At 35.5% G+C, this 17,706-nt stretch overlaps 1 protein-coding gene across 2 annotated transcripts in view; it reads left to right on the top strand.

The window, feature by feature from the left end:
- Nucleotides 1-105: 105 nt before the first annotated feature.
- The window catches only part of LOC142349771 (uncharacterized), a 40,393-nt gene continuing 22,792 nt past the window's right edge, over nt 106-17,706 (top strand). The window contains exons 1-6 of one of the 2 annotated variants that reach the window (XM_075401533.1): nt 106-286; nt 556-681; nt 1,056-1,117; nt 10,191-10,288; nt 11,304-11,350; nt 11,758-11,895. In XM_075401533.1, the coding sequence (XP_075257648.1) occupies nt 200-286; nt 556-681; nt 1,056-1,117; nt 10,191-10,288; nt 11,304-11,350; nt 11,758-11,895 (558 nt within the window). In that variant the 5' untranslated portion in view covers nt 106-199. The remainder of the gene's footprint in view (nt 287-555; nt 682-1,055; nt 1,118-10,190; nt 10,289-11,303; nt 11,351-11,757; nt 11,896-17,706) is intronic. The other variant, XM_075401532.1, reaches the window with a different exon arrangement.

The following is a 17,706-nucleotide window of genomic DNA, read 5'->3' on the forward strand; positions in this document are numbered from 1 at the left end:
CCACCCTTTTAACGTGTTTCTTGTGAACTTTGGAAATTTACCGAAGGTAAACACTTTCTAGATATTAAGTTGGGTAAACAAATTGTTTACCACTTAATCACCATTTGTATCTGCAGCTCATCTGATTTAGTGCGTTGATTGCAACTGTCTTTTAGATTTGCGAATTGACTGCTCTCGATCTCTTGGATTTTAAAAAGCAATGACTCCAGTCAAAAAGAGCAATTTGAACAACTTGTCACAAAGTGTGTCAATGAATCTGACATCTCTTACAAAACACAAATTCTCGGTAAGTCCATGGTCTTGGTTTTTTCCTCTGCAAATTTAACCCGCTTTTCAGCAATCTAGTTATAACCGGGTCAGATTGAGATCACTGTTAAAAGCAACCAAAAATAAGGTGTAGATTAATATGTGATCTTTAATTTCAAATTAATTGGTCATGGCCGTGTGGTCAAAATGGAGATTAGATATACAGTGGTTAAGTTATTGACAGAATCCCTATCATAAATACTTCCCTGTTTTTTTTTTAAATTGGAAAGGATAATTTGTGGTGTTAAGGAAGAGTCTCGAATCAAGAAGAACTTCCGCGAGCTGAGACAACTGTTGGACGTGAGAGAAAAATGGCTGCTAGAACAATTAGACCAGCTAACTAATTCACAGATTGCCATTCTACGCGCACAAAAGGTACGTTCGAGGACATATAGCGTCATTTTTGATTGTCTCCCCCAAGTAGACAACTGTAAAAGAATTATTTATGGCCCTTGAGGTAATTGCTAGGTATCTTAGAAGTGTCATGCATTTTCAGAGAACGATTTCATGTACAGGCGACATTCATATTTTCATCTATTTCCTCTAATAATAAAATGTCAATATTACTTAATGTTTGCGTATGGATTTTTTAAATGATTACTCACATACTGGCGCAAGTTGCCACAAATTGTGATTGAATCAGTAAATGAATCAGCTAAGTATTTGACTTTTTCATAGGTGAGGCAGATAATTTTATTTGGCATTTAAACTAGTTTGCTTTATTAGTTTGAAATTTGACCTGATTGCAGAGCACCATTGACGAAGAAGCCTCTATGTGCAAGGAGAATCCATTGGATAACACTTACTGTCTGTGAGTAGTTCAGCGTTCTTTTTCATCTCTTTAGTAAAAAAACTGCTTTTTGTTCCAACATTTGCAGGTTACATTTACAATTTTGAGGCTGTTTTGGCCGTTCGTGGGCATGAGTGATAACACGTCACAAGTTCTCATTTAAAGTTATTCCCTATGAAAAAGCTATGATTTAGCCAATTATGACGGAAATGCACGAATTTTGTCACTTAGTAGGAGTGAGTTCTTGGACTTCTAAGACAATTGGAGCTCACAGCCAAGGGCGCTCACACCCGAACTGAGCTCCAATTGCCGAAAGCTTCTTAGAACTATATTTTAACTGATTGAGAACTCATTTTTGCTGTTAATTTCATTGTTTAATAGCCGCGAAGCGATATCTGGGGCTATTATTGGCTTTTCTTTTTGGTTTTATTAATTGCTCTCAAACGAAGTTTGTAGCAATTATATTAGTCCTGTCGGTCTTTTTTTTTATGCGATTTTTCGCTTGACCAATTTTTCGTCTGACGCTTTTGACTTTTCGTCCTCAAAAACGGGATAAACAGGTAGCGCCCAGCGGGCATTATGTGCTCTTAGAGCTTTTTAGCTCTGTTTCAGCTCAAACAGTTTCGGAGTCTTATACTTATGGTGTGAACAGCGGTTCTTAGAGGTTGAAGACCCCCCCCCCCCACCCGATTGTCGCCACCCCCATCGGCACCCCCGTGCACCCTCCCCCCCCCCCCCCCCCCCCCCCACCCGTGGCTAGCTACTGACGAACAACCGCTAGCTAAAAACGCAAATTTATACTAATTTTCACAATTTTTTCAAGATTTTTGAAATTTTTTTTTCAGTTTTTTAAGTTTTTTCAGCCCTAGCAGCCCTAGGTGTCAAAGAATCCACTCTAGGATTTGATAATAGGTTATTGAATAGTTTCTAGTGGTAATAGAATGGTTTCAACATTTCAAGACTGCGAATTTTTTGCATTTTTTTGATAAATTTTGCAAATTTTTTCAATGTTTTTGAAAGTTTTTGTCGTTTTTTAGGTTTATCCAGCCTCAAGAGCCAAGGAACTTCCTCGAGGGTTTAATAATAGGTTACTATGTAGTTTCTAGAAGTAATGGAGTCATTTTCAAGATTTAAACATCACGAATTTTAGCATTTTTTTGACAAAAATTGCTGTATTTTTAAAATTTTTTGACATATTTTCATTATTCAAGATTTTTCAGCCTCAGGGTTCAGAAAACCTCCTGAAGGGTTTGATAATACGTTGCTGCATAGTTTTTAGTGGTAATAGAATGTTTTTCAACATTTGATCATCACGATTTTTAGCAATTGTTGGATAAAACTTGAATTTTTTTTTCAAATTTTTCAAAATTTGTCATTATCTAAGTTCTTCCAGCCCCAAGAAACCTCGTATAGGCTTTGATAATAGGTTATTGAACAATTTTTATTGCGATAGAATAGTTTCGAACTTTTTAATATCACAAATTGTATCGATTTTTTAATAAAACTTATGACTTTTTCAATTTTTTTTTGAAATTTTTGTCATTTTATTTGCAGTTTTTGAGTCCTTTTTTGAGTTTAACGATTAATACTGGCCAACGTGCTTTTTAAGTCTTGCAGATGGGTTACATGACAAAAGTCCAGAGGCAAAAAATGTTCTTTGAACATTTTCGTCACTGCGAAATGTGGAAAGTTTTCTTCTGAATTTTGCTAGAATCTCATGGAAAAAATTCGTAGCTCTCTCTCTCTCTCTTTCTCTCTGTTTGTGTGTTGGTTGGCGTTTCTTTCCTTCTCTTTCTCGCTCACGTTTTACCTCGCACTCTCTCTCTCTCTCCTTAACTCTTTTGTTGACTTCAGCGGCTGTTATGTGGCGTGATAATTTCGTCTATTACCCTAGCCTCACGCTTCTTCAATCAAGCGAAAGCTAACCTCACTAAACAGTGGCTAGGTGCTGACAACCGCCCGCCGGTCGTTTGAGAGCAATTCGCCCGACGTTAGTCGGTTATGTTTATTTCATCAAGATTTTTGTTACGACCATATGACGTCACAATCACTTCAAATCTCCTTTTTGTTCATTCGTTCATGCAATTTCGTGAGTAAAGAAATTGCATGCGTGACGTCATTTTTCACTCTTAGTGGAGCGAGTTTTTTGTTTAGTCGCGTGATTAAGTTTTTGGCCGCACCTGACTTACTTTCATCAAGAAGGGCTTCCTCACACTGAAATTGACTTCTTTACTTTAATTCAAAGAGATAAGGTCCAGTGAGTGTGTGTCACTCTTATTAAAGGTTTTTTCAGGGCAGCTAATAGAAACAGCAATATATTAAACAGATTCTCAATCATATTTTAACAGCTCAGTTTTTAATAAATAGAGGTTTCTTTCTTGGTCTGTTTTTTTCCTATCTGAGATCTCAGATCTGCGAATCTATTGCGGCTATTTTCTGGCAATCTGCCATCTATGTGTTTCTTTTTTAAGTTCGTTACTCTCTTTGTGCTCGTGTAACAGAACCGCTCCTTGTAGACAATTTTGCTCGCAAATTTTTGTAGATAGTTTTTGATTAATTTTGTACTTATTTCGTTTCCCTTTTTTGGTTTTCTCTATGTTTTGCCAATGGTGTTTCTGGATTTGTTCCAGCTATGTTTTTTTAAAGATTGCCTCTTGTTTTTTTTCGACCTTTTAATGTCAACGAGAAGCCAATCTAGAGTGGTGATTTCAGTCGTGCTGGAGTAGTAAGCGGAGCGAAGTTACTAATAGGTTTGTAGCATGATTGTTTTCAAACCACCTTTAAAAAATGATTGAGAATTTGGCGTTGAAGCAAATTCTTCGGTTTTGTAATCTTTGTTGCAATTTAACTTCTTGTTTCAGTATTTTTCTCAGTGCTTTTAAAATTATATGCAAGGTCTGCAGCTAATGCTGTTTATCACTTGAAGGCAATTGACGCCAAAAAATATTGGTATTTTTTTACTGTATTTTTCTTTGTTTTCTGACCATATATTCTCATTAATGACAGGTCTCATCAGTTGCTAATATTGCATAAATGGTTCAAGTTAATCACCTCTTTTCATAGCTAAATGTTTCTCAGTGAAATTTTTTTTAAATGTTTCATTGTTTTTAAGAAAAATGCTAGAGTTTTCGAAATTTAACTTTGTGCGTTGTTCATTTTGTTTGCTCTCGGGGCTAATGAAGCATCATTTACTTTAATTCGTCCATGTATTTCATACCATTTGTTTTCATGACATTGACACTTCCAAAGTATCCGTGATTTTCGATTTTTGCTCTCTCCTTTTTGTTGCTTTATTTTATGGTTTCGTCGCTTAGTCTCAATAATAACAGTTGGCAACGCCTTTCTATTTGGCTTATTTTTTTAATTTATCGGCTTCAGTTTTTGCTAACTTGATGACGTAGATAACAATTCATTGTGGATGTTTGAATCTCAGCTTTATTTGCTGTTCTTTGTCTTTTTTAACTAAAGATGTTTTTTATTCTAGAGGTGTATGCCATGCTCTTGTAATGACTGTGTTATTTTTTTTTGTTTTTTCTTTGAGGTCACTAAGTTTCAGAAGGAGTTTGATTTTGTCAATTTTGGCTTTAGCTCTTTTTTCTTGTCTTTGATTTTGGCAAGGTTGTTCTATGGTGCAATATTTCTAAGGATGCGCAGTGTCACTAGTGATTTAACATCTTGTTAATGTTGATGATGTTTACGAGACTATTCTTTGAAAAACAAAAGTTTTTTTTATTTGAGCGCTTTTAAAATTGTATGCTTGTGCTCTTCTTGCACGTGTTTGCAACTGCTTGAATCGTTGGGTCAGCAGCTAATGCTTTTCATCAATTGAAGGCAATTGTCATAAAACCTTGGTATTTTTTGTTTTACTCAATCTTTTTCTTTCTTTTCTTATCGTATAGTATCGTTAATGGCAGGTCTCATCAGTTGCTAATGTGGCATATATGATTCAAGTTGATCACTTCATTTCATAGCTAAAGGTTTTTTATTGAAAATGTTTTTTTTTAATTTTTCATTGTTTTAAAAAATACTGGCGTGTTTTTGAAATTTCACTTAGTGCGTTGTACATTTTGTTTGCTCTCGGGGCTAATGAAGCAACATTTACCTTAATTCGTCGCTTTATTTCATACCATTTGTTTTCATGACATTGACCTTTCCAAAGTATTCGTGCTTTTCGATTTTTGCTCTCTCCTTTTTGTTGCTTTATTTTGTGGTTTCGTCGCTTCGTCTCAATAATAAAAGTTGGCAATGCTTTTCTTTTTGGCTGAGTTTTTTAATTTATCGGCTTCAGTTTTTGCTAACTTGATGACGTAGATAACAATTGATTGTGGATGTTTGAATCTCAAGCTTTATCTGCTGTTCTTTGTCTGTTTCAACTAAAGATGTTTTTTATTCTAGAGGTGTATGCCATGCTCTTGTTAATGACTGTGTTATTTTTTGTTTTCTCTTTGAGGTCACTAAGTTTCAGAAGGAGTTTGATTTTGTCAATTTTGGCTTTGGCTCTTTTTTCTCGTTGTCTTTGATTTTGGCAAGGTTGTTTTTTGGTGCACTAATTCTAAGGAAGCGCATAGTCGCTAGTGATTTAACATCTTGTTAATGTTGATGATGTTAACGAGACTATTCTTTGAAAAGCAAAAACTTTTTTAATTGTTCCCAGTTTTTTGTTTCTTTTTGCGCATTTATTGTTATATGCTTTTTTGACCCACAAAGTTTGATGATGTTGGAAAAATGTTTATTCTTTATGTGATTCATTAATTTGGATTGTAATTCAGGACATACTGTTTTTTTTGCGTCGTCGTCCAACACTCTTTTTCGTTTTTCATTCGTTCACACAACAAAGCTAAAAGTTAAGTTTTTTATATAGCTGTTTCCTCTCATTGAAGGCATGTTCGGCTCATTTCTGTATCTTTTACTCTCTGTATTCTGCGGCCCGCAAGTTCGGCTATGTGAGTTTAATTTTTTTGCCATAATTTGTCCCATTATTGCACGATTTGAAGTGAAGGTGTTTTATTGGCTTTTATTATCAGCTACTAAGAATCTATTTTAATCATTGCAAAATCAGTTTTTTGCTTAATTATACACAACCCCAACGTAAATAGTATAATTTGACTGGAGAGAAAAAAATGCATATCTTAATTTTTGCATCAAAATTTAGCTGCTACACATCCGCGTGTGTATTATTTTTTCGTAGTTGGAAGGTACTTCTAATTGGTCGTGAACGAAGTTGAAGCAATTGTTGTACTCATGAGTGCTTTGTGCAAAATTTTTGTGTGACTGTTTTGTGTAGTGTTTTTTCGCTAGCTTGAGTGATTTCACTTTTCTGTTAACTTTTTTCTTATGATTCAGCTCTCGATGTTTGCGTGATCTCATTTTGAATTTGTTTCTCTGTATATCATCTGATAATGGATTCGATCATAAGCACAATTCAGCATTGTTTATGACCTTATAGTCTGGGCTACTTTCCTCCAGGCTAGTACCTTCCCCCCGAATCGGGCTAGAATTGAATCATGCAACCCTCAGTTGTCCGAGAGCACTTTGTCCGACTTCAATCGGTTCATGTTTAATTTCTGAAAAAAGTACCGTTTTCGTACTTAAAATTATTAGGCAAAATAACTTGTTATTGTTGATATGCATTATATCGGCATGTTATGACGCCTCCCAGCCCAATTGAAGAAATTGGCAATTATCACTGGCTATTTTCAATGCATTGAAAATACTTTCTGATGTTTGCTACTTTTGATGAACAATTAGAAATGAGTATGTATAGAATTGACCTTGCGCGGATTATTGACAGCGTTACTGTAAATGAAATTATTTGCAGACGAAAAGTATGTGACAGCAATTCTTAGCAAAGGCATAAACAGTTGTACTTCTGAAAAACCTCTCTCGAACAAAGTGTTTAGCAATTATTTCAGTCTTTTTGTGTCAAGTTAGCCTAGTGATAGCGTCACGATGTGTTACTCGTTAAATTTTTTTTACAATTCAAAGAATTTGAATTGTATTGGGGTGCTGTGTTTTTACCACTCGAAGAGGAGTATTGGAGAAGTCCTTTTTTTAATCAATTTTATTCGAGTGAATTTTGAAGCGGGAAATGAAACGCGTGAAAAAATTTGGAGTGATTTTGGTGCTGAACAAAATGAAGAGTGGGGCGAAAAGAGTGTGGTTTTTTGTTCATATTGCTGTTTTCTAGTGAGCGAGAAATGAGGTGTGAAAAAAAATTTTGTAAGCGAGTGAAATTTTTTCACGTGCGGCATTTTAGAGCGTTTTTTTCCATTTTTTGGTTAAGAGGTTTGGATATGATTTTCTTTTAATTTTAGGCTGGTGTTGATAGTGGTTTGAAGGTTTCTCAAAATTTATATGAATTTTATGCCAATTCGGAGGTTTTTCATGTATTTTACTGATTTTTGGGATAATTTTTGCAATTTTTTTACTTTTTGTTTTACTGCCTCAAATGGGTATTGAAGAGACCCATATTACTTAAGCAATTTTCAGTTAGTTAACAAATAGTTGCGGTTTAGTGGATATGAAGCAATTTTTTGTTGAGAAATATGACGAAAAAGAGCCAAAATTAGGACTACTTTTAATTTTTTCCAGTTTTTCGGTTTTATTTTGTTCTTTAGATAAATTTCTTAGCCTATTATAACTTGCCTATTGTTTTGCGATCATTTGGAAACCCTATTGGCTAAAAACAATTCTTCTTTGGATTTATGTGATTTTGTAATATTAAAAAATTCATTAACTTTTTCCAGTTTTTTAGTCAAAGTTGTTTGTAAGAGCTTATTTTTCCATGATTTGGCATCAAGTATTGTTAAAACTTCTCATAAGTGGTTCTAGTAGGTAGTAGTTGTGTTGATGAAGTAATTTTGACAGAGATAGTTATTTCGGGGTCTCGATTGATGACAAATTTTGATCAGATTTTTAATAGATTTAATTTTTTTTTACTTTTTTGTTTTATGGTTTTGTATCAAGATAATCCTAAATTAGTGGAGGCACGTTTCTGATGATTAGTTGAATGGAATTTAAGTGAATTTCCTCTTCGATTCGTTTCCGGAATTCTTCCGGCTGTTTTTTTTTCAGATGTGTTCACACATTTTTCAATGACTTTGATCTTTCAAAACGGGATAAACAGGTAAAGCCCAGCAGGCATTAAGTTTCATTAGAGGCCCAAAGTAGATTTTATTAGTCTTTCAAGTGCTTAGAGTGGTGAAGCTGCTGGTATGGCCTTAATTGAAGTTTAAAAGGTCGTTTTTAGAGGAGTTTTTGGGCTCAAAATGCTGCAATTTTTTGAGTTTTTTGTTTGATTAGTCTGAGGTTGAATTTTTTAAAAGTTGACGAAGGCCTTTTTCGAGACAAATGTACTTTTTATGACTATTTTGCGAGCTATATGTTTTGGTACTACAAACACAAACACGCAAAATGATACTAATTTTTGCTATTTTTTTTCAAGTTTTTTGAAAATTTTTTTCATTTTTTCAAGTTTTTCCAGCTTCAGGGGCCAAGGAATCTGCTTTGAGGTTTGATTATAGGGCAGTGCATACTTTCTAGTAACAACGGATTGGTTTTCAACATTTTAATGTATCAAATTTTAGCATTTTTGATAAAATTTGCAATTTTGTTCAAGGTTTTCTAAAGTTTTTGTCAATTTTTCGTATTTGTCCATTCTCAAGTACCAAAAAACCTATTCCACGGTCTGATGAAAGTTACTGCATAGTTGTTAGTTTCAATGTATTTATTTTCAACATTTTAACCTTTCGAATGTTTGCAATTTCAAAACATTTGTCTTTTATTCAGTTTTTCTCACCTCAGTAGCCAGCTAACCTCATCCAAGGTTTGATAGTACGTTATTAAATTGTTGCTATGGGGCAAGTGAATGGTTTTCTACATTTTATTTGAAAGAATTTCTTTTTTTTGAAATTTGAAATTTTTTCTAAAAATTATTGCCTATCGGTCTTTGAGCCCATGAATTTTTGAACGCTTGGAATTAGGTTACGGGATGGCGTCTAATAGCTTCTAGAGACACAGAAACGATTCTAAAGATTCTCACTTTTTTGGAGATGATTTTGTTTCTGTTTTCGCTGGAATTGTTCACGTGATCTGCTGGTCAGGTAGAGTACTTCTAAGTTTTTCATTCAAGTTTTTGAATTGTATTTCAGGACTTGCCCTGCTATGTTTTTTCTTCGTCTAACAGATTTTTGTTTAGTCTTACCCTGACTTCTTGGAATTGACTTTTCCAATGAGTTACCTCACTCAAAAAATGACTTCTGAACTCACTTATGGAACTTTAATTTTTATGAACATTTAATTGTGAAAGGTCAATAGTGTGCATCTAAGTAGTGCCCAACATATATGCCCTAATTCTTGATTATTAGAGTCTTGAGTTTTTGGTTTCGAATATTAATTTTGGGATCTTCTCCGTTTGTGCCCCCAGTACGTTAGGCGCCCCCAGTTACAGATTACGTGCCATTACATAGTATTTCATTGTGTAAAAAATTATTGCACGTGCATCTGAGGGGTGCAAATAATATGCGCCCACTAATCTGAGGGGGCACAAACGGAAAAGATCCTAATTTTGAAAAGCCCTATTAGGGCTTTCTCCTTAGAGCTTATGTGTCTCATAAAATTGACAGTCCAAAGCTAATCCAAAAGTCTAGTGCTAGTGGTCTATTAGAGGACTGGTGGTCGATCTGTCTATTTAATCTCTTTAGTTATTTCAATTCATGGAAGGCCCCAAGCGTCTAGCGCGGCTATTTTCCGTCAATCTGCCGGCTATGTTTAAATTTATGCCATAGTTGAAAGCATCTAAGCTGAAAACAGATAGTTTAGCATAGAGACGAGAACGGACTTGACTCAGGAAGCAATAGTTTGTTCATCGGTCTGACTTTTTGACTCTATTTATTTTGGTTTCGGCCTAAAGTGCTGTTTTTGATTTACCCCATTGACACATTTGGTGTTAATATATAGCATTTTATTACGTTAGAAATTGCACATGCGTGTAAGGGTTGCAACATTAAGGGTTGCTCACTAAAATGGTAGGCCAGAAAATAGGCTCAATTGATGTGAACGTGATGGTAAGTTTGGAGCTTTCTTTCCATTTTAGACCGCTCTACAAGTTCTCAGACGTCGATATGCCTGCTTTTCTGAGTAACTACGAGAGACTGAGAGATTGCCTACTTCAATTTGGAGAAATATCGACCAGTAAGTGTTTTACACTAATGTACAGTAATTGCCGCTGACTGTTCAGATTTTTACAATTTGACATTTTAAGAATTTTATGGTTAAAATTAACTGCTTGCTTTTCCGAGAATTGTAGCTATTTAAGTATGAGAAAAAGCTTGGTTAACCTCATTAAATGTGTAATCCCTGCGCGTAGCTATACGCAATTTGTTGTCTTTTTCCTTAACTCGCTGAGTTTTTTAAAAAAATATTAATTGTTCTACAAGAACAGTTCGCTTTGTCAAAAGACGCAAAATTTCGGCATAGTTGTTTATTTTTATTTAATTGCAATCTTGAATTACATTTTGCATGGTAACTGAACAATACTGGTATTAAATTAGATTTTTGCTGCATAAAACTGGGCCATATTGCTGATTAACGTATATTTTCATATTTTTGTGCTCTTATCATTTTGTGACCTAGTAAGCAAAGCGTTACCTGTTTTCCCGTCAATATCGAGAGCCTACTTTGCTTTGCTTCTCTTCTGCAACAAATTCATTTCCTACATTTTTGATTTTTTTCGGAAATTATCCTGTTGAAAAATTTCAATGTAAATTAGAAACGATTCATCGGCTTTTTTGTCACGCAATTTTGACGTTCCTTTTAAATGCAAGTTCCTTTGTTCAATGGCCTTGTTGTCTGTGTATTTTTCTTCTGGAGAATTAAATGCTTTTTATTTTATTTGTGTACGTTTTCAGTGATTACCGACTCGGTGTTGAATTATGTTTTACATTATTTTTGTGGGAACATACCACGTGGTCTGCTAAGGATGTAATTATGCTCTAATTAAATTTGTTTTTTTTTTTGACATTTTAGGCGTTTTTACGGGAATCATATTTCAAAACAATTTACTTTTTTGCTATCTATTTTTAGACCTATTCTATTCTCAGTTTTCAACCTACCTTAGTGATCAGTTTTTAAAGCCTGAAGACATTCAAAAATACTTTGATGTTATCTTCTTAATGAAGTACTGTACTACTTTATGATTTTGTTGCAGATGGAAACAGTACCCACACAGAAACAAAGTCAGCACTCGATGCAATAGTAAGTATTACTTCTTATATTCGCTAGTTATTCAAGAATACAACTCTTATATTTCAGTTTGCAACATTAATTGGGCTTCAAAAACTTAAACATAGGTTACTTAGAGTGCCAACTAGCTAGAGTGCAAAATGTTTTCGATGTCTTTTGGCAGTTATTGCTTCAACTACATTTTAACTATATGTTGTAATTATTTTTTTTTCTATTTGCCGAAAAAAATTTAATACTCCCGCAAGTTTTGAATCCCATCGTTACTAAAGTTAGAGTTAAATTGTGTCCATTACCAAACCTTTTTACCCCTTATCTGCACAACTAAATATCGACATCAAGCGAGTGTGTATACTTTTATCGTCACGAAGATGTGCCTAAATGTAATTAAACGATTCGCCTTTAAATTTTACGTGATTTAGGAGTCAGAGAAGTGGCTTCAGAGGACAAGTGATGTCGCGGATATTGATGGTAGTAGCGACAGCTGGGAATTGGACTCGTCATCTACCATATCTCGCAAAGAACCATTAGATCAGCACCTCTCTCATCAAGTTACAAGTGTGAGTTCATTAATAATAATAATCAAGAACGCTCAGTCGGTGTGGAACAGAATGTTCCATCATTCATATTTGACATGTAATGCGTCTCATTAAACTATTTCGCTGTAGCAAAAACAAATTAAGCACTTTATTGGCTAACCTGCATACTTTATGAAGCAATCCTCGTTATCATTTCTCATCTGAGTTGGGATTTAAAAAAATATTTGGTCTCAGTTGTCACAAGTATCAGAACAACTTGAGGTGAATTTTGTGCTACCTCCATGCAACCTGAGGCAAATCGCCTAATTTGAGTCCCTTTTCATAGCCTGGGTTAATTTATAAATAGACCTATGAAACTTAATGAACTTTAAGCCTAATGATGATTACTTTCATGATGATGATGATGATGATGATATGCCTAATGATGATTACTTTCTTACACTTCCTCAGGTTATTACCGGTACAAGGAGAATGAACGCTAACAGCTAGTAACCCTTGATACTGAGGAAACCCTGTTGAAGTTCTTAAACTTTTTCACTAAAAGAGATTTTTTTAAGAGATTTTTCACTAAAACTTGCTTAAGATTTAAAATCCTGACTCTTTTTCTTAATCCCGACTTTTCTTTTACTTTTTCTTCCAGTTTTATTCTCACCTTCAAAAGTCTTAAGCTCAAAAGTCTTTACTTTCTGCTCAGTTTTATCCCTCATCTTCAAAATCTTATTAGAGAACTTTTCGAGAAGTCAGAGCCTCTTTGAGGCTGAGTTTTAAAATGAGCCAAATTGAAAGGCTTCTATCTGAAGCCAGAATGACAGCCGACGAAACAACACAAGATGAAAGCGATTTTAATGAAGTGAGAAGTAAAAGAAAAAGGTTCAGAAAACAAGCACAAATTCCAATCACCAACGTTAGACCTATTGTTGTTTCTATTGACCCAAGGCCATCACAAATACAGTTTGCAAGGGCAATCAGATCGAACTTTCCAGTGGTCAAAATAAAGCACATAAGAGAGTTAAAGAACACTACCGATTTTTTTGTTCAACCTGAGGACCTCGCTTCAAGAGAATGCCTAATGCTAACTGTAAACCTAACTCAAGCCTTTCCTAACGCCACTGTGAATGCCAGAAACACGCTTCCTAAGCCAAAAACCAAACCCAGTTTCGTAATTGTAAATGTCCATCACAGCATTAGTGCTGATGAGATAAAAGTTGAACTCCTGAACAACAATGCAATGAATGTCAACAAAGTTACGCGAATAACAAGTCGAGCAACTGGCCAACCAACAAAATTGATTCGAGTCATAACTGATTCCAATAACCATGTTAGTGCAGCTCAGAAACATGGTGTCAGAATAGGTTGGCAGCTATACCGATGTGAAGCAAGCCGTGAACCACCCCATGTTACGCAATGATTCAAATGCCAACAATTTGGTCACTCAGCAAAAGAATGCAGTAATGCTACTCGATGTCTTCGCTGCTCGCAGGAGCACAGTGTTAAAGAATGCACTGTTCAAAAAGAAAACGCTATGTGTTCTAACTGTGGTGGTGCTCATGCGACAGTTTATCGCGGCTGTCCGGCCTATCAGCAGAAGCTAGCTGAGGCTTCAAGAAAGATAAATGAGAATAAATACTCTACTGCAGTGAAAAACTTAAAACCGCAAACCAACATTGAACTGCCGCCACAAACTGAAAAAATAGCTGTTCTTGTAACCGAAGTCTTGAGCAAAATACGAACAGTGATAAATACCATGTCCTATAGTGATATAATAAACATTGTCTCTAACAGCGCCTCACGCATCTTCAATGAAAAAATTGATGGTCAAAGAATACATGAGAGCATTAAAAGTGCAAATGTAATCCCTGTTAATTCAATGCCGCCTAACAACATAGCGAACAGCCAAAACTTTAACCAAAATGGATGAGCTCAAAATTTTGCAATGGAACTGTCGAGGTCTAAACAACAAAATAAACGATCTCATTTTATTCTTAGCCGAAAATGACATAGACATAATTTGCGTGAACGAAGTGAAAAAATGGCAGAAAACAAGCCCTCTTCGTAATTATATTGTTGCAATAGAAACTTATACCAACAGTCATCTTGGCTCTCTTATTTTAATAAAGAACAACATCGTCATAAACCAAACAGTACCAGCTGAAAAAGAGAACGATTGCAGCGGAAAAACACTAGAAATACTAAAATTATGCATCACGCTACCGTGTTTTAGAGACTTTTGGATAATATTTGTTTACAATTCACCTTGAAAACCACTCTCACTGGAAAAAGTATTCTCTGAAAGTATGACAAACGTTTTTGTTTGTGGTGACTTTAACTCTCCCCACCAAGAATTAAACTGCGCCTACGATTCTGAAAACGGTGAGAAACTCCTGAATCTAATAGACAACGGTCATTTTAAACTGCTAAACAATGGTCACCACACATATCAGTCGTTTGACGGAAAAAGTAAAAACATGCTCGATTTACACTTTTGCGATAGTACAGTTTTTACGAATTTTAGAAATTTCGAAGTCTCAGAGGATCTGGGTAGTGACCATAGAACCACAATCACAACGTTTAACCTCATAAAAAGCAAAAAATTTGAATTGAAATCGGAAACTGACTTCAGACGGTTCAGAGAAAACGTTAAAAAATCGTATAGATCATCGAACCTTTGGCCTGCGCAGTATCCGGGAAAGGATAAACTAAATGAGTTTAGCAGCAATCTGGTTGAAATAATACACAAATTGTCGGAAGACTCCTATGTCAACAAAAACAAGCCTCCTTACAGTATTGAGACACAAAAATTGATAAAACTGAAAAGGAAAAAGCGAAGAGATCTCAAAGGTGCATTTGGCGATGAACTTAGGTCTCTAAAAACCGAGATAAATTATCTGCAGAAAGAAATCAAACGATCAATCGGGCAATCAGAAGAACAAAAAAGAGCTAAAATTTTGGAACGTGCAAGAGACAAGGGCAGCAAAGGTTTTTGGAGAGCAATAAAAGAACTAACAAATGACCACGAGTCAAAACAAAAAACTGGCGACTATCCCGACTTAACATATAAAGAGTCGAAGTCAGTCACAGGTCATGAAAAAAGCGAGCTTTTCAAACAACTCCTAAAAGACACAATGAAAGACCACACAACAGTACCAACAGAAATTGCCGAACACTGCGAGAAAATCGAAAAGGAAACCAAGGCATTTCTAAGTACAAACGTCGACACCGAGGAACTTTGTATTATGATTACAACAAAGGAATTCGATGAAATATTGAGAGTATCGAGAAAGTCATGCCCAGGAACAGATAAAATCAGCTACAAAGTGCTCAGTGAGTTACCACGGAGTATAAAAGCCCTAGCCTGCCTTCTCATTTCTAGTTCAATTAACAACTCGTATATTCCAGTAAATTGGAAAGAATCACAGATAACAATGATACCAAAGCAAGATAAAGACAGATCAAAAGCTGAAAACTATCGACCTATTAGTCTTACAAATTGCTTGGCCAAAGTCTGCGAAACTGTTGTGAAAAACATTGTCTTAGAACATTGCGAAAATCTAAATATATTTGGTGAAACTCAGAGCGCTTACAGGAAACATCGCTGCACCACAGACAATCTTATCAAACTCACTCAGCACGTTAGTGAAGCTTTCCAAAGGACTGAAATGGTTGGTTTGGTTTGCTTGGATGTTGAAAAAGCATTTGATGCCGTATGGCGTCTAGGGTTGATACACAAATTAAATTCATTTTTGTCACAAAGGAACGTTTACGTAAAGATAAATACTACTGTTAGCGCCAGTTTCTGCCCGACAGCCGGTGTGCCCCTAGGCAGCGTAATTGCTCCCATTCTCTTCCTTATATACGTTAGCCGATTGCCAAAAATGAACGCACAGATTTCAGTTCGCTGACGATTTTGCCCTGTACTACAGATCTCGCTCAACACAACTAATTCAAAACAATCTGCAATCATCACTAAATAGCCTTACAGACTGGTGTGACCACTTGAAAATTAAAATAAATCCTAACAAAACTCAGTACATGATTTTTAAAAACCCATCTAAGAAAGAGTCTGAGCTCAATTTAAAAATAAAAGGCGTACCCGTCGGAAAAACACAGTCGCTAAAGTTTCTAGGTATTACCCTCACTCCTCATCTCAGATGGAACGATCACTGCAATAGCCTAATAAAAAGAGCAAACAGCAGGTTTTTTCAACTGTGGAGACTTAGCAATCTAAACATCAACGAAGAGAGTCTTTTATTGGTATACAAATCTTGGATCCGGCCTCTTTTTTTTACTCAAATGCCTGTTGGATTGAACAATCCCAATCACTCATTAACAAAATACAATGTGTCCAGAATAAAGCGTTGAGGATCTGCCTACGAAAACCTAGATTTTACAAGGTCCAAAAACTTCATGAAGAAGCAAACATGCAAACAATTAGAGAAGTTCAGATCAAACTAGCAAACGGGTATATTAGTCGGGCAATCAAACACAACACACAGTCTGTAGTGGAACTAATTCACAAAAAAAGCAGTGCCCGCTTAATAATTGCAAAAGTACTCTCGATCACCTTCAATACTAAAAAAATGACAAACTGGTGCACTATAGCCTTCCGGTGTAGATAGCAGCCCAAAACACTGATGAATGAGAGAATGAGGATCGAGCCCCAGTGCATCCCCAAATTCAAGGCCATAAATTGTTTTCCAAGAAAGATCGGCAGACGGACTGACAGCAGTGGAAAACTTGGGAATTGAAAAACAGGAATACGATGACAAAAACGGGAAAACAAGGAAGTGCAACTTTATATTGAAATCTCAGCGAAAAACATCACACGAATTTGATGACTAGCAAACGAAATAATACAAATTATTAGCCAGCAGCGCAGTTGTGAGGAGCAACGAACACGAAGATCTCTATACCTACAACTACGGTTCGACTCCAACTTTGTTTATTTATCACTATGCGATTGTTTTTTTTTTCATATATCTGTCAAAGCGTTTATTACCTACAGCCAACTCAAAACGATTTAGTATAATTGTTGAAGCCAAGCCAATTGGCTCAGCGGATAAATACGTATACACGTAACTAACAAAGCGAACCGATAAGAGTTCGAAGCCGAGATGTGTCACCTTCCTATTATTTCCTTCTCTTACTTTTTATTTTGCACATAGCCGTCTTTTTATCCGATCAGAAATATTAAAATATTACGAGTGTATGGCCAGCCGCTCGCTTAGTCAATTCGGGGCCAGACAACTTATTTTTAATCCACTTCATTCTTTTCATTCTATTCAGCCAGCCGCCCGCTTAGTAAATTCGGGGCTGAACAGATCACCAAAAAACATCAAAACAATAGCTATTTGCGGTAATTATCAATTTGATTAAGCTTCCTTCCCTTTTGAAATCTTTATTTCAGTCTTTTAACCATCTATTTCATACTCCACTGAATTAAATTAAACAAGAGAAACACCTCATCATCTAGCTTTGTGCTGCGCGCGGTTTGGTTTCAGTGGTTTTATGGTTAGGTCAGTGTAGCACTTTTAATCAAGCACTTCTTATTTTTCATCAGTTTTGATTTCTTTTTATTCACTTTCTTTTATGAAATTAAAACAAAGTTCATTTTAACTTTTTCAGTCCTCCCTTTTCAAACAGAAAATTTTAGCATTTGCTCTCCTTAGACTGACGACTACCATATTATACGAATTAAGATCATTTGTTTTATACTACCTATCTGCTTTAATTGGTTGGAAGTTAATTCGTTTTGCGATTGAAAAAGTATAGTTGAAAATATGCGTCATGGAACTTAGCGCGGACAGCTAACTCGATGTTTACAATGCGCGCGTG

This window comes from Convolutriloba macropyga, chromosome 11, assembly GCF_964194025.1.
Source record: "Convolutriloba macropyga chromosome 11, txConMacr16.3, whole genome shotgun sequence".
NCBI lineage: Eukaryota > Metazoa > Xenacoelomorpha > Acoela > Convolutidae > Convolutriloba > Convolutriloba macropyga.